We start from the raw sequence: 21,185 nt of genomic DNA, 5'->3' as shown, positions 1-21,185 counted from the left end.
CGCGGGGAAGTCCCGTCCCTAAGGACGACTTTTGCGAAGGTACGGGAGGTTAATGCAAAATTTTCCGTCTCAAAAACTCAGAGGACTGGAAACTATTCCGGGAAAAAAGCTCCGGGAGATCTGGGTGGAGCAGGGCAGAGTTACAGACCTACGGCGGCTAAGGAAGGTCGCAATTACCAAACCCCGCAGAGCAGAGAGTCTAAGCAAGAGGACGATCCGGAATGTCACTCCGAATTGTATCCGGTCGAAGGAACCTTGTGCCGTCTCCCTCTACCCTACCGTCTGCCCCCGGCCGACGCCATCGTATCGGTTGATTGAAGCTCTCCTGGAGGACCTCGGTCTCGGTTGATTGTCTCGGTTGGTTGGTTGAAGTTGTGCGTGCGATAAGTGTGTCTGGCTCAGTGTGTTTGCTTTACCGTTCGAAGGATGATCTCACAGCGTAAGGGCTTCCCCCAGACTACCAGGATTGATTGCTGCTGGGGCAATACAACACCAAACATCAACCACACCACAACCACAAGCGCTCGATCGGGCTCTATGGTAACGACCTCCGAAAGTGTGGAACAGGAGAGAGCATGAATCAACACACAGGGCGCACACAACCCACGCACAAGTCGTCACACCCGGCCGGATGGTTCGGATGAGTAATACCGTGTGTGGTGGTCAAGCCACGGCCGGCCGCCCCGTAACTGCCGTGGCCATTTTTCGCTTTCTGACGGCGGGCCCACTTCTGCACTTTGCGCGCACGCACGCCCACCACCGTGAGAGAGAGAAGGGGTGGGGGGCACATACACATAAGCACGACACGATCGCGGCGTTACCAGGGGCACCGCGCCGTGCGTGCGGCGTTGGCATTCCAGAATGGCCACAGAGAGGTCAGTGATTCCACGGGTGCGTGTCACAGGAGTGCGGCAAATCGGAGTCAACCCGAAAGGTTGGCCGATTGGGGCGCACACGAACCGGGCACTCGGCAGGCGGTGACAAGGCTCACAGCCAAATGTACCGTTGTTGGGGGGGCGCATCCGGTTCGATCCGGGTGTTACACCCTGTTCCCAACACGGTTGAAACACTGCCGGAACGAATGGGAGCGAGCGAGCGAGCGAGAGAGTGCGCGCGCGAGAGAGAGGGTGAAAAGGGTTAGAAAGCAGAAGGTGGCAGAGATAAAAGAATGAGACGATCACGCTCTAGCACACGGCGTCGCGCTGCAACCTCTCCAGCGCCCGCTGGTGGAATGCACACACCGTTGCCACGGCCTCAAAGGTGACGGCGGACAAGCCAGCCGCACACACCAGCACACACAGGAATCCAGTGGCATGAGCGTGGTGGTGGTGGTGGTTCGAGCTGATTGTCGCTCAATGGAGTCAAAGGCACACACCACCACCGCGAACTGGAGCGAGTAGCGCCGCGCTGATGCATCGCGCTGCACCGTAGAACGGTGGACCAAGCAAAAACGGCAACAACCAAAACCTTTTCTGCTACACGAATTTCGCCCCATCAATGGAGCCTCGCAAACCCCGGGGTGGTAGCCACAAAACGTGGGTACCACAGAAGGGCAAAGACACGGTCAATGGTAGAGAGAGAGCAACGCGAGAGAGAGAGCGAGAGAAGTGATTCGCCTGTTCACTCTAGCTGGCTGGCTGGCATCGCGGTCCACAATTAAGCCGTAACAATTGCCGTGACACTTGGGCCATTGTTTTTTTTTTGGCTTTTGTAGAATTGTTGCTTGGTAAATACAAACGCGCCCCCGTACACATACACCGACAGACGACGCGCGTTTGATGGGCTGCTGGTCGATTCTCGCACGCACTCGCTCTCGCACATTCCCCACGGCGAAGCGCTTCTCGCTCGCTCGCTCGGTGTCACTCGCACTCTGGTCGACCGCGCGTACCTGACTGACTGACTGCTGGTGAAAGAACCGTGTGGCCACCAAACTCGGCCACCGTGTGAATGGGCGCACCACGGATCTACGAGCAAGCGGAAATGCTACACAGCACCGTATACACAGGAACCAAGCGAACAAGCGAACAACTTCCCGCGGAGCGTTTCCCGGAGTCCCAACACTTCGGCTACCTGCCGCTTTTTATGCTGACGAGTCCGGCGATACTGTCCACTGTTCCCGACCGATGATAACCAAACCACTTCACACGACTTACGCCTTTCAGCGGAGACCGAAACTAAGTACACGGGGATACACACCATTGGCAACGCGAATATGTTTTATGTTGTACTAGGGGAGGGCGAATGTGGATTCGTTACGATTTTACCGGAGCCGATTTTACCCGAACGAGAAGGTACGATTTGGCACGACCGCGACGCTGCCTGCCACTCACGGAAGGCGCTGAGAATAAAATGGCAACTCTTTTCCTTCGCCACTGAGACGGCATTTCTCGCTCTCCGCGCGGAGCCAGTTCGGGTTGATGGTGCGTGTTGCTTCGCACCTTCGCAGGGCCGGCCACGCACGCACACTTGCCATCTCGGTCGCACCCCGAACTGCCGTTGGAAGTGCTCGAACACTTAGTTACCCACGATGATGGAAACTTATAGGATGTCGATTCGAGCAGCCCCGGAGTAGTTGAGTGTTTAACGGAGGCGTGGCGCTAGCATCAGCGAAGAGCTCAAAAAAGAGACTGCAGCACCATCTATCTGTCAGAATATTAAATGCAAAGTGTTAAATTAATTTGAATTTTGTTAAACTAATTTTAATTTAGTGTTAAATTACGTTTCATTCAAATTCAGTTCATTTCATAATTCATTCATGTTTATTCATTTATTCATTTTGTTTGCAAAATTTTGAAATAAAATTTTTCTTGGTCTTATTTTTATATTTTTCTAATTTATTAATTATCATAAATAATATTTATCAGAAACATCATGAACGTTACTTTATGTCAACGTTTCATAGAATACTTGTGAGTCTACTCTTCATCGAGACTTAAATCTACTTTGTAACATTATGCAACTATATCAGGAAAGTAAAGTAATGTTTTTCCGAAACTGATCATTCCGAGTCCACTTTTTGTATGATCGGTCATTTTGCCACAAGTTCTTTGGGTTTGGTTCACAAGATTCACGGTTTTGAAGGACTTCGACCTGATTCGCCAAGTGCCACTATTTATGTAGGTGTGTCCCGGACTTTACTAAAGTCGTATTTTCCTAGTAAAAATACGACGGGTTAAGTCTGCGCGGAGCAAACAAACATCTATTCGCATCCTACATCAAAGAATGTGATGCTCGGAGGAAATTCCCCACGATTGACCGTGCCTCGAAGAAGACCTATTCGACACTCTCCTGTGCTTATATTTTGGTGTTACCATATGTAACACCACATATTTTAAGGATCTATGGGAGACTGCGGCACGGTTGTTCGACACTTTCATCATCCAGCAACATAGTCTATAGTCTGCACCAGCACACACTAGCAAATACCAACTATCTAAAGCACATAGTGGAAGAAGTAAAGGAATACCGACCGCTACCTAAGCTATCTACAGCGCCGTATGAGAGAGCACTGTTGCAGGTGAAAAACAGCTCAGAGCCTAGCACCAGTGCTATACAAATGCTGGCTACGGTATTCCTTCGCAGTGAAGCCGTGGCCCATCATCCTTCAGCACAGCAGCAGTCTCCATTTGCAGCCCACATATTTACGAAATTTCGTTCTGAATTCGACAGCAACACCCTACCGGAGTACTTGCTGGAGACTGTGCTGTGTAAACTCAGCGTTATAACCTACTCCTGAAATGCTGACCTATGCCGTAAAGTGTGATAAAACCGTCCAAGAGCAAGCCCAACAATTCAACGTTCATTTCGAAAAAAACTCACAGCTGTGGCGGTGACACCCCAAGCCGCAAGTATAAACGTGAAATGTGTTATTTGGTTTGCGAACATACAAGCGAAAACCAGGGACCGGGAACGCTCGGATCGAAAAGTCAGAAAAACCAAAATAGTTTTGGACAAAAAACGAAAAGTAATACTTAAAAAAAATAATTGAAAGGTTGGATGTTTTTGACACCACAAACTTCACCTGATTTTCAAAATTCATCTCATTTGTTTGCTGCAACGACAGAATGGAATTAACGGGCAGCGTACAGTGCTACGAGTGGGGCAAGCTTGGTGAGCACTCGTTTGTGGCCAAACTGGCCAAAGCGAACGACGGGGATCTGGACGTGAAACCGGATCGTTCGTATGCCGAGCTGTGGATGGGCGACCACGTCAATGGGCCAGCCACGCTGAAGGGCGATGGTAGGACACTCGCCGCGGCGGTGCAATCGGATCCAGCCGGCACCATCGGTAGTGCCGCGGGGACCAGTTTGCCCTTTCTGCTGAAGGTGCTCAGCATCCGGAAAGCGCTCAGTGTCCAGGTGCATCCCAGTAAGGTATGCGTGACTGCGTGGGGTTATGCCAAGTCCTTCCTACTAACTTACTTTCATTCCCACCGCCAGCTCGAGGCCGAAAAGCTACACCAACAGTTCCCCGACATTTACAAGGACGCAAACCACAAGCCGGAGCTGGCGATTGCACTGACCGACTTCCACGCGTTGTGCGGCTTTCGAGCGTATGGCGAAATTTTGCAGCTCCTGGAGCAGTGGGAACCACTCCGTGTGCTGATCGGTACGCCGGCGATGGAGCGCCTTCGCGCCGAACCCAACCTGGAAGCCGTCCGGGTGGTTTACGAACGGCTGATGCGCAGCGAACCGGATGCCATTCGGGGTTGTATTGAGAGCATGGCTGAGTGCTTCCGGCTCGATGCTGAGATGGCGGACTTGCAACGATTGTTCCTGCGCCTGTACGACGACTTTGGCTGTGACGTCGGCGTGCTGTCGATTTTCTTTCTCAATGTCCTGCACCTGAAACCGGGCGAGGCGATCTACCTGCCAGCGAATGTACCGCACGCGTATCTGGAGGGCGACTGCGTGGAGTGTATGGCCTGCTCTGACAACGTAGTGCGTGCCGGGCTAACGCCGAAATTCAAGGACGTTGAGACCCTGCTGCGGCTCGTATCGTACGAGGGGGGTCCACCCGAAACCATGCTGTACCGCGCTCGGTTGCTGGACGAGCACCGTCTACCGTACACGCGTACGTTCGTGCCGCCCGTGCCGGATTTTGCCGTGTCGGAGATTAAGCTGCCCGCTGGTGCACGACAGTACACGCTGGACAACCCACCGACCGGCTCCATTCTGCTCGTGACCAACGGCCGAGCAACGCTACGATGCCCGGAAGGAACCGTGCTTGCGCTTCAGTTCGGCACCGTTCTATTTCTTCCCCACCGGGCCGGTCGAACCATAGCGTTGGAACTAGACGACGGCGATGAACCGTTCCTGGCGTTCCAGGCAATGGCGAACGGTTTCCTGGAAACGAACTAGCGACTAGGCGGTCAACAGGACTATTGCAATAGCTCAATACAATAACCCATTTGATCGAACAATTTATTATTTACATAAATATTACACAAAAAAAGAAACGGAAAGTAGAGGCCGTTGGATATTGTAACCAGAAAACGTAAACCAAAAAAACTAGGACATATAACATCTTGCGTACATCTCTTGACGAATCTCTTACATTAAAATGAAAAACAAAAAACCATCCAGCTGAATCGTGCGATGATCGTTGGTGATGGATCGTTCGGGATCGCGCGACGTGGCTCACCGAAAACACGGACGCGGATGCCCAGTGCCCCGGACCGGATCGGTGGCATTCCGTAGCGTCCCATGCCTCCTAGCGCGCGGTCACTGGCGCGTGCGTGTATTAAATGCGTTTCGGGAGCGTTTTCCATTCGTCTCAAGACGAACGATGGTTCGATGGTTCTACGGTGTGCTTTTAGTGTAATCGTACACTGCCGTACGATTGCGATGGTGTATAGTACAGTGAAACAGGAGGACGGACAGAGTCGTAAGATGTGGGGTGGGAGTGACGGGATGGCATTTGCTAGGTGGAGTGACGGGGAAGGTGGGGGGAGGTATTCTTCTTAAATGTGCTTAAATCTTAAACTGCAAGCTTGAATCGTAGCGGAAGCTGAACCGTCAGGCGACTTAATTGTTTCGTTGCTTTGCTGTTTTGCTTGGCTTGACTATTGATGGATGGGCGATACGCATAAGTATGAGGAGCGATGAAGAAGTGATACATGCAGTGAATCTCAGAGTACACATTAGGATTGGCAAAGTTTTGCGTTGGTGGCGATTTCGTTTCAGTGTTACTTCATCAGCACCGCTGCCCGCGTCGCTTATTTCTTAAATCCAATCGTTTCCGGTATGTCGTTCAAGAATTGCTGGAGAAGAGAGACGATAGGGCAGATGGTTAGTTGGTGAGGTGGCCTGACGGCGACAGACGCCCCTACTTACATACTGATGCGGCGAGTGGGTCTCGTGACCGTAGTCGGCCCATTTGGACAGATCGATCGACGGAAGAATTCCGCTCTTACATGGCACACGTGGGTTTCTGTGGGGGGAAAAAACACGGGACCCGGTAAAGGTGTGGTTTGTGGAGGTAGCGCAGCGGCAGTGTACGTACATTTCGTGATCGGGCAACACCATCGGGTAGATCTGGACCGTATCGATGAGGTCCGTGTTGTCGCAGATCAGCCGGGACAGCTTGGCCTTGCGGATTTCCTGGAGCTGCTCGGGCGTGAACGAGGACGGCTGGTTGGGCAGCTCGTACCAGAATCGGTCACCCCGCCGCACGTAGCTGAACTGCGTGGCGATGATGCAGGCGAAGGTCGGCCCCAGCATCGAGCCCGGAAGCGACCGTTCCGATACACCGCCTGACCAGAGATCGACGTCGGCCGGATATCTGCAGGCAGGCGGGGAGCGGATCAAACAGGTAAATAAAAGGGGCTACTAGGTGGCTACTGTTACTGTTTACTCACTCGAAGATACTTTCGTAGCGGCGCACGGTCTCGTTGGGCATCGAACCGAACAGCTCCTCGAAGTTGTCGGAGGTGGGCAGACCGCAGAACTTGCGGAACTCCATGTAGCCGGGAACGCCGAACTCGCGGCCTCGCTGCATGTTGAACGAGACGAGGTCCATGCCGAAGCGGGCGCCCTCCTTCTTGAACAGATGGTTGGTGACTTCCTGCGTGATCGAGTCGTCCATCGCTTGCGCCACCTGGTTCATCAGGCCCATCAGGTACTCGTCGTAGACACCGGCCCGGTACAGGTCGTACGGGCGGCGGATCAGATCGGACAGCCGCTTCGATGCGATGAACTTGTGCGCCTTCGACCAGCGCTCGACCGCGGTCGGTAGCAGCGAGTGGCCGAAGCGGAATGCGGCCGACGCGAACGAGTCGATGATCGCCGGGTTGACCGTCTCGTCGTACCCGTCCCAGTAGCCCTCCTTCAGCGTCAGCAGCCCGAACTTCTCCATCACCTCCTTGCCGAGCAGGATCGGCAGGAACTCGTTGTACGTGATGTGCTGGATGATGGCGATGTTGATGCGGCGCGCCTCCTGGAACAGCGTCTCGTCGTCCCAGTGCGGGTTCAGCTTGCCGAGCTCGGTCGCGATGCGATTGTGCTCGCGGGCCAGCAGCGTGTGCATGCAGGTCAACACCAGCTGCTCGTTGACGCGGATCTCGCCCGCCTCGAAGCAGAACATGCTCTTGTTCGGGCGCGTGCACCCCTCATCCGGCACGTCCAGCTTCAGCGGCAGCAGGTCCTTCAGCCCGTACTCGGCGAACACCGGGTTCATGCGCAGCAGCCCGTTGTACCCGGTGCGCAGCTTGCGCGTAAACTTCTCGTTCACCCCGTAGATCGTGTTGCCGTCGATGACGGACGTGAGCGTGTTGAACTGCTGGCGCGACCCCAGCCGGCAGCCAGGCCGCGGCGACGGGAACCCGCGCACGAAGTCGATACACTTGACGCCGAACAGCCGGTAGAAGTAGTCGTCGTCCGGCACGCGGATCTCATTGCAGTACGGGTGCTTCAGGTGCGGTGGCCGCTTGCAGCACTCCTCCGGGTCGTTCCGGTTGATCGGGTCGAGCGGCGTGGCGGTCAGCGTGAAGTCGTGGTCCATGAACTGGCCCCACGCGATCACGAACACGGTGCCGGCGTGGTCGTGGTACCCCTCGTCCGGGTGGATCGTGCGGGACACGACGCGCGACAGCGGCAGCTCGTGGCCGGCGACCGAGATGCGCGGCGCGTTGATGCCGTCCGCGTACAGTGGCCCGATCAGCCGCTGGAACGGCGTCATCGCGGCGCCCCACGTCGGGTGCTTCAGGTTGTTGCACAGCCCGTCCACGCGCCGGTACTTGCCCGGCCGGCACTCAACCCCGGACAGGAACGCGGGGCACACCTCCCGCACGAGCGTCTTCGACGTGTCGATCGACGGCAGACCCTTCTCGATCTCTTCGTACGATAGCCCGTAGCTGTGGGAGGGAGGTGCGAGTTCAGAGACATCAGATGCATGCCACCCTCTACTATCCACAATCAATCAATCAACCAACCAACCGCCCGGGACCACTTACGTCCGTGCCAGTTGGATCGAGATGTCCAGCAGCAGCTCGCCGACGGTCGCGATGTCCTCCGTCTTCCAGTCGCCTTTCGGCTGCGACACGCGGATCCGCTTCCGGGCGTCCACGTACGCCTGATTGATCGCATCGTACGTGATGCAGGTAGTCGCCTCGGCGGTATGCACCGGTTGCGCGCTGTGGACGAAGCAAACGAATCTCACCATCATGAGCCCTCATGAAGCCTCCCGAAAAGGGCCCCGAACTGTACTTACATTGCGCCGCGGAACAGGTTCAGGTTGTAGTCGAAGGCGGACGACTTGCCCGGCCCGTGCACGTACAGCGCACACTCGGTCGCGTGCTGGTCGAAGGCCAGGAACTGCCCTTCGCCACCGATCACTGCCACCGCGGACAGTGCCAGCGCCACCGCTAGTATCCTGCGGAAAAACAAACTCAGCGATACACATTCGACTCGCGCTCGATAGGTCCTGGTGTCCCGGGGGCTGCCCAGGGGACCTTGGATCTTGAGCGTGATTCCCGCCCGGACGACCTCTGCGATTCGGGGAAGAAATTCCACCAAACCGCGGACTTCAGCAAACCCCGCAGTGCGCGCGGAGATGGAGGTAGCCTCGCTCAAGTGGAGCACGGCAGTTCACCCAAAAAAGAAAAAAAACGGCTCTCGACAGCAGTTAACCCGCCGCCACCGATCTCTGCGCCAGGTGCGCCGTACGACCTACCACAAGGAATCACTTTCACTTTCAGCGCAGCGCGCGGATACCCGTTTGGCGTGCGGTGTGCCGTTCTCTCAGCGTTCGACGTCCTTTGTAGTCGCCTGCCATTCCCTTCCCGTGGCACGCACCAGCGCACACACAGCGCGGAGCACACTGTATGGCGCGGAATACCACTAGACGTTCAGCGAAGATTCGCGCAGATCGACGATCCGCGTTCATGGCATGTTCGCGTCTAGCAAGAAGAGTCCCAGAGAGAGGTGGGCACCCCCCACTTAGCGTTTCTGCACGGTGCGTACGGTCATTAGCGTGTTACACAATGCCACGTGTTCTTTGCAACACTACGGGGCATTCATCTTAAAACTTCCACTCACTCCGCGACATAATAATGCACAGCGGGCTCCTTCTCTTACTCTTTCTCTCTCTCTCTCCCTCTCTCGTTGCAGAAACAGGTCGGCGCACAGGCATTAGGGCACGAAAGTAAGCCTCACGTCCGCGGCGCGACACAACATTAGCATCCTGTGCCCGCACTCCGCGGCCGCACGTCGCCGCCGCCGTGGCCGCTAATAGATCTTCTTTAAGAGTGCAAGCGCGCGCGCGCACGCTCGAGCCGACACAGACACGTCGTCGTCGTCTTTGTCGAAGGGGTTTAACCTGAATAGCCAAGAGCCGGGTTGCATCAGCCCGGGTGGGCCAATTGACCGCTTTTCTTGATGTTGAGGTGCGCGGCAGGTGCGCCTCCGATGACAATATGCGCGCCAGCCCGTGCGCTAGATTCGCGATCGGACATCGATAACAACTCTGCGGCGCCAATCAATGATGGTGAAGTGCAATGAGACCAAGTGTTACCGCAAATATATCGTCATACGGGTGTTATGCGACCCCGCCGGAGCCACGAAAGCCACAAAGCTGCCACGGGAGGCCCCGTTGCAAGCTACCGATAGGAGCTACGCGGGCACTTCATCGCACCACCAGAGAGTGCGGGGCGCCTGCGTAGAGACCATGCTACCGCTGGACCACGGTGAAGCAAAACGCGTCTACAACACGTTCGGCGCCACCACTTTCTATCCAGAAGTGAAAACTGCGGCTCCGCGAAACGGGAAACCCGTGCGAGAAAATACCGGACGAAGACCCACCAGCACGGCCGGTCGCAGGTCGCAGGAGCGCAGGACGCGAGGATGCGAAGTTCAACGCCCAAACCCAAAGGCAGCAACAAGGCAGCGCTGCAGAGCATGGATGAGGAAGGAGAAACTGTCACTCGCCCTCGGTATCGACTTTCCATCGACATTCAAGCCAGCGCCCTCCGGCTTCCTGAGACGAGTGGTAGTGGCGCAATCGTCGCCACTACCCCAGCAGACAGCAGGAAAAACCTGAAACTCCAACGCCAACTGGCACTGGCTACAACGGAAAGTCTTGAACGAGTGTATCTATTTGGCGGCTTGTAGTGCCCCAGGTAAAGTGTTCAAGAACTTTTACGTACTTTCGCCATAGATAAGGCGCAGCCCGCAGTACCAACAGGAAGTGTCCGAAATGCCCCCCAGCAGCAGCAGCAGCAGCATTACATCATCTGATCTGGTCTCGACCAGACCACTGAACTGAGCACTATCGCTGGACACGCTAGAGTGGACGTTCCAAAAATGGCCATCATCAAAGTGCGAGGCCAAGCGAGGCCAAGAGCGAGCTATCGCCGTTTTGAGCCGATGGCGCTAGGCGCAACCCACCCACCGAGGGTCCGCCTAGCGTATAAGGGCAACACCGTTGACCATGACCATTCGCCACCGCGCCGGAGTAAGAAGAGAAAGCGGCGGCCGCGCCCGCTTGGGATTCGCTTTCTTTCGGCGGGGCGGTACGGCCACGACCACAATACGAGCAACCTACTACTATACTAGTAACAAGTGCACACAGGTTCTCTTCAGTAGCGGGGTGCAGAGCAGCGCATTGGAAATGGCCCCAAGAGAGTCCCACGTACGAGTGGAATGCCCACAGCCAATGGTCTGAAGAAGATCGGAGAAATTCTTAGATCGGTCAAGGTCCAGTGCAATTTCCGGTTGTTGGCGTGAGGTTCTGGGGAAGTATTACAAACTTATTTCCAAGCCAAGCTGAGTCTTCGATTATGATTGTACGAAATTTGAAAAACTCATTTCATTGAAGCTCATTTTTTTAGGGTATAAAACAACGTAGCCCACAGCGGACACATTGATTAGCTGATCAGGGTGCAGCATCTATGCACCGGGTGGAAGGTGGAAGCAGACGTCATCAGAACACACAGACGATCGGAAGATCTGATTCATCCACGCGTTTTCATTGCCGATTGCGATTCTTTGACATTGATTGCGTTGATGGTCGACCGGTGATGGAGAATTAGCGTATGTAGCGCACAACATAACACAAGAACACAATAAGCACCTTCAGAACACTAATCTCAGCTTCCTGAAAATGGGGAAAATCTGAACAAGTCAGGGACAACCCAGGATGGGCATCCCGGACCAGAGCCTGCGCTTCAAACATGGAGTTGTGGTAGAACCCACTCGGTGCTGCATGCTGCTGTTTGCATGCTGATTGAAGATCTGCGGTTCTGCGCTCGCGAAACCTTCACGCACGCGCCGGCGTGCGCGTGCGCGATGTGGCGCCCTACTTTCCATTGGCAGAGGAGGGAAAAAAAACCCGCGGCCGGGAACAGCAACACCGCCCGAAAAACGGGGTTAATGGATGGGATCGGGAAGACACCAACTCGCGCACCTCTCGAAGCGTCGCGCAGGCAGGCGACAGACAGAAGTCGGTAAACACCGAAACGGGAGTCCGCTTACTTCCCCGATCCCCGGGCGAGCGAGCGAGCGAGAGAGAAAACGACCGAAAACGGGTTGCTGAGGCGAGACGGTGCGGGGCGGTAACAAAAGGCACCAACATTAGCATCACAACAACCGTTAGACAACCATCTTCAACCGGGACGCGCGAGATCGGTGGGGAGGGGGGTTCGCTATCTCCTTGTGAAGTCACCGACCAAGCACCCGTCTCCCGTTTCAGTTAGCAAGCACGTTAGCCCCCTATTGTTATCGCCGGGACGGGGCAGAGATATCTCGCAGCGATGTCTCCCGCAGAGAATGGGAAATTAGGTCTCTGGCCACACAGAAACGTATGCGCTGTTGCTGGAACCAGAGGGGAGTCCAATTACTATTTCTAATAAATTACCAAAGCAAGATGGCGGGCAGCGGACCCCCGGGGGTCCCCGATGGAAGGAATCCGGCGAATCCGAGGAAGAATCCGGAGAAGACTACCGATTCAAGACGCCGATGCCGATGACCCCCGGATGGTTAATTTTGGAGGTCCCGTTCCCGGCGTTGGACGAACCGTTGCATCACAGTGCCCACCATGCACCCTTTTTCCCCGCCTCACCCGGCACGGGCCACCTATCCCCTTTTTCTCCTTGTATATTTGACTTTGTTAGATGACTTTTACCACGCCAAACTTCGTTCTGGCAATTGTGAACTATTAACATTCACGAAATGGGACCCTATGGGCTTGCAGAAAATTGGGAAATATTAAACATTCATTTCCAAACGTGGTAAGTTGTCAAATGAAACTGTACGAAATTTGTAAAGCTCATTTCATTTTAACTCATTTCCACCTCGATGTTTATGGCAAGAAGCGGAATGTTCGAACTTGGGGCTGGGAGAAAACTCCCAATGCACCCGCCCGACAACGAATGATTGCGAATTTTGATCGGCATCGGCATCATCTTCATGGTGTTTTGCTTCAAAAATGAAGAAGCAGCCGTCATAAAGAATGGGCACCAACCTATCACATGCGCTATGAGCCAACAGAAGCGGAACTCCACGTGGGCTCCACGTGTACTCCACGTGCGATAGAGACTCGCCAACGCCAGTATGCCAACAGTAGTAGGGCCACAGCATCGATCGATAAGATCGTGACGTGCCTTTCTGTGTGTGCCGTGACGGGGCCTCGTATTGTGTATTGTGCAGACGCCAGAAGCCCGCACCAGTAGCATCGCGGGTGAAAGAAGATGAACGAGCGAACGAGCCCGCGACGCCAAGATGAATGAATGGCGACGGATGGCGGCAGATGGCACTCACACCGAGGGCGCCCTCGGTTGTCGCTGGCCGCTTCTCCACCTGGTTCACCACCACGCCGTGTGCCCGGTGGCGGTGGCCTACTTGACTTGAGGGGTGATCGTGCAGCTCTGCGCTCCGCTGACCTTTTCTTTCTGCGCACGGTACTGTCACTTTCATAAAACCTTCACTGCATCCTTCATGGCGACTGCCGACTGCTGCAGCGCCGTGCTCCAGTTCTCTGTCCGGCCCTGCCCCCTACCGCCCTCCCTCTCCCCGCCCCGCTCTCTGTTTCTTTCGCGCCGAGCGAGTTTCGTTTCCCCAATTTGTTTGTGCTCAGGAACGGAACGGGTCTCGCCTCGAGAGAAAGATTGACCTGAGCTGGGTAGTGTTTTGGAGGTCAAAGGACCTCTCCCCTCCCTCCCCCGCTCACCCCTTTGGCAAAGGTCAGGGCCTGACAGGGGCTGGAACGGGGCTGCACTCAAACGTACCTGGCCATCCTGGGCGGCGGGGATCCTTCGTGGGGCGGTTGATTGCAAACGCGGATCTCTTCACAGTTTACCAGCGCAATCAGCGTACCACCCCGCTGATTGCCTCGCTCCACAAGTACACCGCACACCAGTCACAAATGCACAGGCACACACGCACGCACACACACAGCGAACACCGAACACCTATCACGTCGTCGGCCTAGCCTATCGCGCGCGCATCCGGCTCCTTGCGCCGACTCCTTGCGGGCCTTGCGGCCGAACCTGGGGCGCTTGGGGCGCTTGTCAGCGGTTTCCGTCCGTCGCTGGCTGGCAGGCTAGCTGGCTCGGACTCGGGCTCCGGAATGGCTGTGAAGCGTGAACGCTCGAGAGGAGCGAGGATCGCGCAGACCAACGGAGCAGAACCAAAAACTCAAAACCGTCGCCGCGCGCGGCTCGTGCAGAACTGAATGCGTCGCCCGAGCTGGCGCAGGAACGTAAAGGCGGCACGAGATCGCGGGTCGCGGATCTCTGGAGCCCAGCGCGAGGCAGGACCTTGCGCTGAGCTGAGCACAGCGGCGGCCGCCCTGAGGCTGGCGGGCTGACAGACACGGTGCGAGCGAACGGTGCGGGCGCGAGAACGAGATGGCGCCATTCGAACTGGCGAACCGTTCTCCGGACGAGCTCTGGACGACGAGGGTTACGTGTGAGAAATGGGCTCGGGGAGCCGTCGTTCGGAGCCGAATCCAACGAGGCACCAGTCACCAAGTCGGCCGGCCACTCGTTCCCTTTGCCACTCCGCGGTCTGACTCTCCCTTTCTCTTTTGCTCACACCGTCAGGCGGAAGTGGGGAATGGGGGGCGGGTGCCACGCACACCAGCTGCAGCAACAAGCAGCGCTCCAAAACAACACTCTCGTGCGGAGAGCGCGTTCGTCCAGAGAGCCGAACCACTCTCTCGCCGCACGTTGGGATTTAATTTTTTTTTTGTTTATTGGTTTCTCTTTTATCACGACATTAGTGTGGCGTGTCGTGTGTCGATCGAACTGACCCTTCAGGACCCTACGCGAGAATGTATGGCCCTCCGGCGGGCCGTGTCATGCACGACCTCCCTTCGACCTCCACACTTCCTGACCCCTTCTGGCAGGAGGTGTTTTGATGACGGGCCCCGCGCTGGCGGTGAGATTCGGGCCGGCTCACGTGGGGTCGAATGACCCACTCCCAAACGCGTGTGTGTGTGGTGGGGGCTCCGTCTCCGAACCCTTACCAACCCTTTTGGGCATCCCCTCCCACCTTCCCCTTTCACTATCACAATAAAAATAATGGGAGCTCCGAATTGCATAATGCGTAGGCGAGACGGTAACGCGAGCATGTGCATCGCGGTGTGTATGTGTATTTGCACGGGGTGAACTCCTTGCGAGTTCGGCAGCGGCAACGGCTGCGCGGCTGGGGTCGTGAAGGAAGGTCACGAAGGGGCCACGGGGCACTAGCGGGTTGGTCGCCCAGGTCAAATCGAGAGGAAGGGCGGGGGCGCTACTGGCTGCAAGGTGCGTGGTGCGGGAAGGTCTGGCGGACGGTGGTCATCGAAAACGGTTTTGTGTTCCACCCGGCGGGGTGCCCGTGATCTCCGTGATCTACTTTATTTTTTTTATTTTTTATTATGTTTTATGGTTCGGGTTTTATTGTTTTTGGTCATTTTGGTTGCTTTTCCGCTCTCTTTCCCCCGCTCTTTCTCTCTCTCTCTCTCTCTCTCTCTCTCTCTCTCTTCGTCCTGAATTCGGGCAGTATTTTTTCCCTGTTTTTCTGTTTAAATCAGACATCCGTTGCAAATGGGTTGCCGGGTGCCAGGGGCGAAAGTGGTGTGTGACGGACGGACGGACGGAGCGGTGCTCCAGAGTAAGGGGAAAGAGGGTGGTATGTAAAGGGATGCTGGCCACCCAGCCTAGCTGTCGCCGTCGCCGCCACCCAGGCGTTGCTGGGTGAATGGACGCCGGACGCCACATGCGCACGCGTACGAAAAGAGAGAGGCCGACCTCTGCGCGGCCAACTGCCGACCAACCGAAAGCGGTCCAATCCAGTTACCGCCAGCGCCACCCCACTGACCCGGGCGGGGAGGGGGTCGGCGGCGGCGCGCGGGTTTTCGGTCAAACCAAAGTCATTCATGGGTCGCCACCGGTCGTCTGGTCCAATTCACGGCGAATTCTGGCCACCCCCGCCCCAACGGTGTGAGGAGAGTGGTTGGATGGGCGGAGAGGAAGGGCGGGGGGGGGGGGGGGGATCGTTAAGAAACGAGAGACAAGCGACGGCGGCGGCACGTTGCTACATCCAGCCGCAAGCCTCGGGCTCGGCGCTTGTTTGTGGGGCTCTCGATTTCCCTTTCTTTCGGAGCCCGCCCGAGTCTCGCCGGTCGGGGTTTGTATCTCTGTGTTTCTGTGTTTCTGTGTGTGTGAAAACCATCGTCGTAATGCGGTTAATGTCGCTCGCCCGCGAATTGGATCAACCGCCTCCCCCCCGCAAAGCTGCCCAAAAAGGATAATCGGCCATTCCTCGTAATTGGGCCACATGTCATGTCATAAGGATCCGGAGCTGATTGGGGACGGGCCACCCGCTCGACCCGTGTGCCATTTTGCCCGGCCTGCCTTACAATGGACAGCCAGAGGTCACAGGATAGGGGGCTTTGGGTGTTCGATCGGCTCGCGCCATTTAGCGCGATCTCCCGATGGCGCAATGCCGTCGGCCCAAAAACGCCACGATCGGATGAACCAAAAGCCCTGTCTCACTCTCTTTCTCTCTCACACACATACAAACACACACACACACACACTCTGTCAAACCAAATCTAGTGGCCAAGTGGCGCGATACTGCCATACTTCAACTCCTATCGCCTCTATCACTCTGCTCATACTCCCTGCGATCGGAACGGGCCCCGTGGCCTTGCTCGTGGCTGGCTGGCTCGCTGGCTGGCCGGCTGGCTGGTTGGCTGGCTGGCTGGTTGACCTTGCCGACACATGCAATTAGGACGGGCCCCATAAGGATCGTGATCTACCTTTTGAATATTTTTTTCCAAACATAACTTTTGAATATTTTTTTCCAAACATAAGGATCAATTTTTTTTTTCACCTCGATCCAAAAAGAAAGAAAGAAAGAAAGACACGGTAAGAGGGAGAGCATTCCTGCTGAAAGTATGACGTGACCTTTTCGATGTGGGTTCCAGTCCACCGAGGAACCAGCGAACGAGAAACTGCCAGTCAACTGCCAAGGAAACCAAATATCTGTACCTCAGATATCCCTGTTAGTCCCTGTTGGCATCTCACTGACAGCCGTGTCCAGTACACTACACATGTTTCCAGCACCCTGCAGTACTCTGCCAATTAACAATAACCGGCCAAAACAGGAAGCGCGATTTTGAGTTTCAAGCAGCGCTACTCTAAGCAATAATACATCGTTCAATAAGTATCGGTACTAGCGTAGAGATGGCGATAATAATGCCATTAATATACCAAGGTTCAGGAGATGTGACAAAATTTGATGTAATTCGAAATATAACCACGAAAGCTATAGTGGTTAAAGTGACGCTACCTTTGCAACATTTTTTGCTGCTGACCATTTTATCAAGACAACGCACCATGCCACAAGTCAATCAAAACGATGACCAAATTCAACGAATTAGGCTTCCAACTGCTTCCTCATCCTCCATACTCGCCGGATCTGGCCCCAGCAACTACTCGCTTTTTGGCCCCAGCAACTACTCGCTCAAAAAGATGCTCCAGGGATAAAGATTTAACTCGAATGAGGAAGTGATCGCTGATATTGAGTCAAAAGACAAATCGTTCTACAAACATGGTATTGGAAAGTTAGAGCAGCTTTGAAATGATTGTATTACACTTGAAGGAGATTATGTTGATGAATAATAAGGAATTTTGCCGATAAAATGTTGTTTTCATAGTTGGTCCCGGGATTTATTGAACGATGTGTTATGCGATATCTATACTGGTTGTCACTTTCAAAAAACTTTAAATTCACTTTATTAGGCGATGATTTATTTATTATGCCCCGCTATTTGGGTGGCTGGAGTACAAATCAACATGTGTAGGTGGCCAGTAAATCTTCTAATCACCTTCCAGAAATTGGAGTCTCGTCCGGAACACGGTGTATCGCGCTTGGAGACCATACTGAATAATAAAGTATATTTGAGAATATAAAATTGGGCTGGATGATAATTAGGATGCAATACTGTGTACTCCGTATAGAATAACGGATCCTACGAGGGATCTCCGAACTAAACGGCAACAGATCGCAGAAGCAAAGAATAGACCATAATAGGCTGGCCATAGGCACCCTTCGAATGTTCATAGCTCGCCACCAAACGAAAGTTATTCATGACACAATCCCCAGGCGAGGCCGAGTAGGACGAAAATATGAAGCGAAAGCGAAAGAAACCGAATCAAGAAAAGCGCAGCAAAATGGGGAACGCGAAAGATCAGACCAATACTGCGAGAACTCGCCTCTAAATTCCAGCTGCCGAGCCGAGTGCGTATGACGCCCACCGTGTCACTTTCGTTGGCGGCGTTGTCGAGTAAATTTGACCTCAACGGTCGACGGGCCCCGCCTCACCCAGGGGGGACAGGTAGAGCAATGCGGGGAGAATTCTGGCGAGTGAACGCATTATTTGCGCGGCCGGTCGATGCGTGAACCTTCCGACCCGACTCCGGCTCGGACCGGCCAGTTCTGCTGCGTTACGTAACACCTGCGACCTCTGAGGTGTCTCTGCGTACAGCTGGCGGGCGAACGCGAACTTTACCCACCGGCGTCCGCCGGTTATAGATACTGGTAAAGCGATATGGTAAAGATGTACCCACTCTCTGACTCTTGATCTCGCTCGCTCGACCAAAAAATCCACAAAATTCCGCCCCAAACCAAAGTCACTCGTTGGCGGGTGCGGGGTACATTGGCTTCTCTTGTACGACGTGTTGGGGGTTTTCCCCCATTCTGGTTATTAACATAGCCACCGAGATGGAAATGAGCTTAATTGAGTAATCGGTAGTTTCAAATCCCCAAACACTTGTTGGGGGTCACCTGCCACATTATGGCCCAAGAAAGGTGGCACAGAAGCTCAGAACCTCCAGAACGGCCAGCCGGCTGGTCCAGATTCTCCTTCAATGAATTCCGTTTAGAGATGTTCCGTTTGCCTCCCCGTGCCAAATCCCCATCGCAAGGTTAACAGAGGACCACCGCTACCCGGTCTGCTCATCGGACTCCGCTCAGGGCGAGCTAAATCTCAACCAAGAAACATGGCAGCCTACCGAGCCAAAACCTGCAGAAGCGCGCCTCCAAAGCCAATCTGTCCGTTCTACAGCCGCGTTACCAGGTTTAAAACGAACCGCCGTGGGGCTCCTAGAAAACGACGACGGCGCTGTGCACGGTGTGCCCTGCAACCACCGGAACCCTTAGATTAGGTTGAAGTTGCGATTACGTGCTGTGCTGCTTAAATTGAGCATAAAAAGTAAAAGTGTAGCGGCCCTAGAGAGTTTTCGATCTGCGTGTGTTTTGTCAGCCTCATTTGTAATTGGGCACTCTCTCTCACTCTCTCACTGTTGCCTATGATCTTTATGACCTCTGTCGAGAGGTATCGAGAGGTTTGCCGTTTTCACCGTTCGCGTGGCGTGTGGTGACCGGCGACCGCAAATGCGACGATCCCGAACGACGAGTTCCGAAGCCAGAATGTCAGCAATCGCCGAGGCAACCTGGGAGGGAAGCAGCTGGTGAGGTCATTTTCACACCGTCGAGCTTCGGGATTGAGCCACACTCGAATGTCCGGCGATGTCGACAAAAATCGTGAGAAGCCCGACCGACCGGCCGGCTGGGCTCTGGGCACTGGGCAGCCTGACCGAGCTAATCAATTTGTCCGGACAGTCCACGGGCCCGTCGTCACAGGCCCGTCGTCATCAGCCCACCGCTTGACATGATTTCCCGTTCGCGCAATGGGACAGTACTCTGTGCCGAGCTCGTGTGTTGTGTAACACTATCGGGCAACACGGCACGGCATGACTCGGGTGTCCTTGAGAGCCCGAGAGATTTTTTGATGGCGCACGCTGACGCGTGATGATGAGGCTGGTGAGGTGGTGTCGGCTGAAGCACAAATGATGTGCCGACGGGTCCGGTACACGACGTGCACATCCGGCGGCGCCTGCGGCACCTGTCAGGCGGCGCGGGATCTCTCCGAACTCTCTCACAGCACCCTGGCGGGGCTCGGTCACGGTACACGCTTCTTCCTTCGCGACGAGGCAAGTCGTGAGAACCTGAGGCGATTAGAACTGGGACCTTCTGCAAGCGGATCGCGGACCTATCAAACGAAAAGCGTCGGAAAGCTTCGAACGTATTTGGAAGCCGCGATTTTCGAAGGGAAGCCACAGCAACCACTGCTGAGTGTTATGTTACACTGTCGCTTACTGTGGTAACTGGCATCCGGAATTTGTACTGCACTCAGGTCATTTTGCTCCACTCCATCCATCTCGATGCATTCCGGTAACATGCCCAAAGAGTATCCTTCGGTCAAGGGGTGTCTGCAATGATTCTCGCACATTAGGTTGGCTAAAAAGAAATCCATTAGTTTTGGCGTGAGATCCGATTTGCGTCAAATTGCGTCAACATTTTGTTGCATAGTTTCTGGCCATTTTAAAGGTAGCTTCATATTGCCTTTTTAAACTTCCCAACCAAGCTCCCAGAGTTGCTGGCGAGTCACTACAGACGTGTGGGGCCTTGCGTTGTCCTGATGGAACACAGCACCTCTTCTGTTGGCCAGTTCGGGCCGTTTCTGGTCAATCGCTAGTGTTTGGCCACACGGAAGCAACTCATAATAGACGACTCCTTTCAAGTCCCACCATAACACCCAGTAGAGCCCTGCTGGCCGTTTGTCCTGGTTGGGCCACTGGTTGCGCTGCTTCACCTAGCGATCGTTTTCGCACAATATGGTCGTATGTCGTATTCCATTTGTTTGGCCCAAGTTTGGCATTTTTGTTGTATCAGCTTGAAAACCAGCATAAATTTTAAACTGTATGATCGATATTTTACAACATATCGATCACTAAAAAGCCGATCTACCGAGAAAATAATGGATTTTTTTAAGCTAACCAAATATGTTATGTATGTTGAGGTCAACCGAGCAACGGCCGCGTGTCCGGCGGTCCGTTCCCGTACTTCTAACATCGCGCTCTTGTTCCAGCTGACCTTCTCTGTGGCGGTTCGGTTGGTTGTTCGGGTCTCGGCGGTCAGATCGCAGCATCATCGATCTCTGGCTTCGGCGGTCACGTCAGTCCGGACAGTCGCGTGGTCGCGCAAAACATACGCCAAAACAGGGGCAAAGCAATCATTTCGTACAAAATAACAACACTGGTGACGGGCAAAAACGCGCGTCCTGCTCAGCCGAGGTACAGCTTTACACTTCGGTCCGTCCTTGGCGGGTGCTCGGACCGACCCCCTACTCGACGGGGG

At 54.7% G+C, this 21,185-nt stretch overlaps 2 protein-coding genes across 4 annotated transcripts; one reads left to right on the top strand and one right to left on the bottom strand.

Annotated features, from left to right (window-relative positions):
• The first annotated feature begins 3,946 nt into the window (after positions 1 to 3,946).
• LOC131213830 (probable mannose-6-phosphate isomerase) lies at positions 3,947 to 5,529 on the top strand. Of its 3 annotated transcripts, none has more exons than XM_058207989.1 (3): positions 3,947 to 3,964; positions 4,064 to 4,373; positions 4,440 to 5,529. In XM_058207989.1, the coding sequence occupies exons 2-3, from the start codon at positions 4,065 to 4,067 to the stop codon at positions 5,358 to 5,360; spliced, it is 1,230 nt and encodes a 409-aa protein (XP_058063972.1). In that variant the 5' UTR covers positions 3,947 to 3,964; position 4,064; the 3' UTR covers positions 5,361 to 5,529. The 3 variants fall into 3 exon arrangements, with proteins under 3 accessions (XP_058063972.1, XP_058063971.1, XP_058063970.1); XM_058207988.1 differs by having other exon boundaries at positions 3,956 to 3,991; XM_058207987.1 differs by having other exon boundaries at positions 3,958 to 4,373.
• Positions 5,530 to 6,217: 688 nt separating this feature from the next.
• Positions 6,218 to 13,728, bottom strand: LOC131213422 (chorion peroxidase). Its single transcript, XM_058207459.1, has 7 exons — positions 13,721 to 13,728; positions 8,710 to 8,871; positions 8,453 to 8,632; positions 6,860 to 8,353; positions 6,505 to 6,783; positions 6,336 to 6,432; positions 6,218 to 6,262 (listed from the first exon to the last, which is right to left on the bottom strand). The coding sequence occupies exons 1-7, from the start codon at positions 13,726 to 13,728 to the stop codon at positions 6,218 to 6,220; spliced, it is 2,265 nt and encodes a 754-aa protein (XP_058063442.1).
• Positions 13,729 to 21,185: the final 7,457 nt, after the last annotated feature.

Source organism: Anopheles bellator, chromosome X (assembly GCF_943735745.2).
Source record: "Anopheles bellator chromosome X, idAnoBellAS_SP24_06.2, whole genome shotgun sequence".
NCBI lineage: Eukaryota > Metazoa > Arthropoda > Insecta > Diptera > Culicidae > Anopheles > Anopheles bellator.
Note: the sequence above shows the minus strand (reverse complement) of the source record. Positions and strands in the feature narration are given on the sequence as shown.

Coding starts and splice junctions, on each gene's coding strand:
- LOC131213830 (XM_058207989.1), top strand. CDS start 4,065: ATGGAATTAACGGGCAGCGTACAGTGCTACGAGTGGGGCAAGCTTGGT. Junction 4,374..4,439: donor TCCAGGTGCATCCCAGTAAG/GTATGCGTGACT, acceptor TCCCACCGCCAG/CTCGAGGCCGAAAAGCTACA.
- LOC131213422 (XM_058207459.1), bottom strand. Junction 8,633..8,709: donor AACCTGTTCCGCGGCGCAAT/GTAAGTACAGTT, acceptor CTTCGTCCACAG/CGCGCAACCGGTGCATACCG. Junction 8,354..8,452: donor TCGATCCAACTGGCACGGAC/GTAAGTGGTCCC, acceptor TCCCTCCCACAG/CTACGGGCTATCGTACGAAG.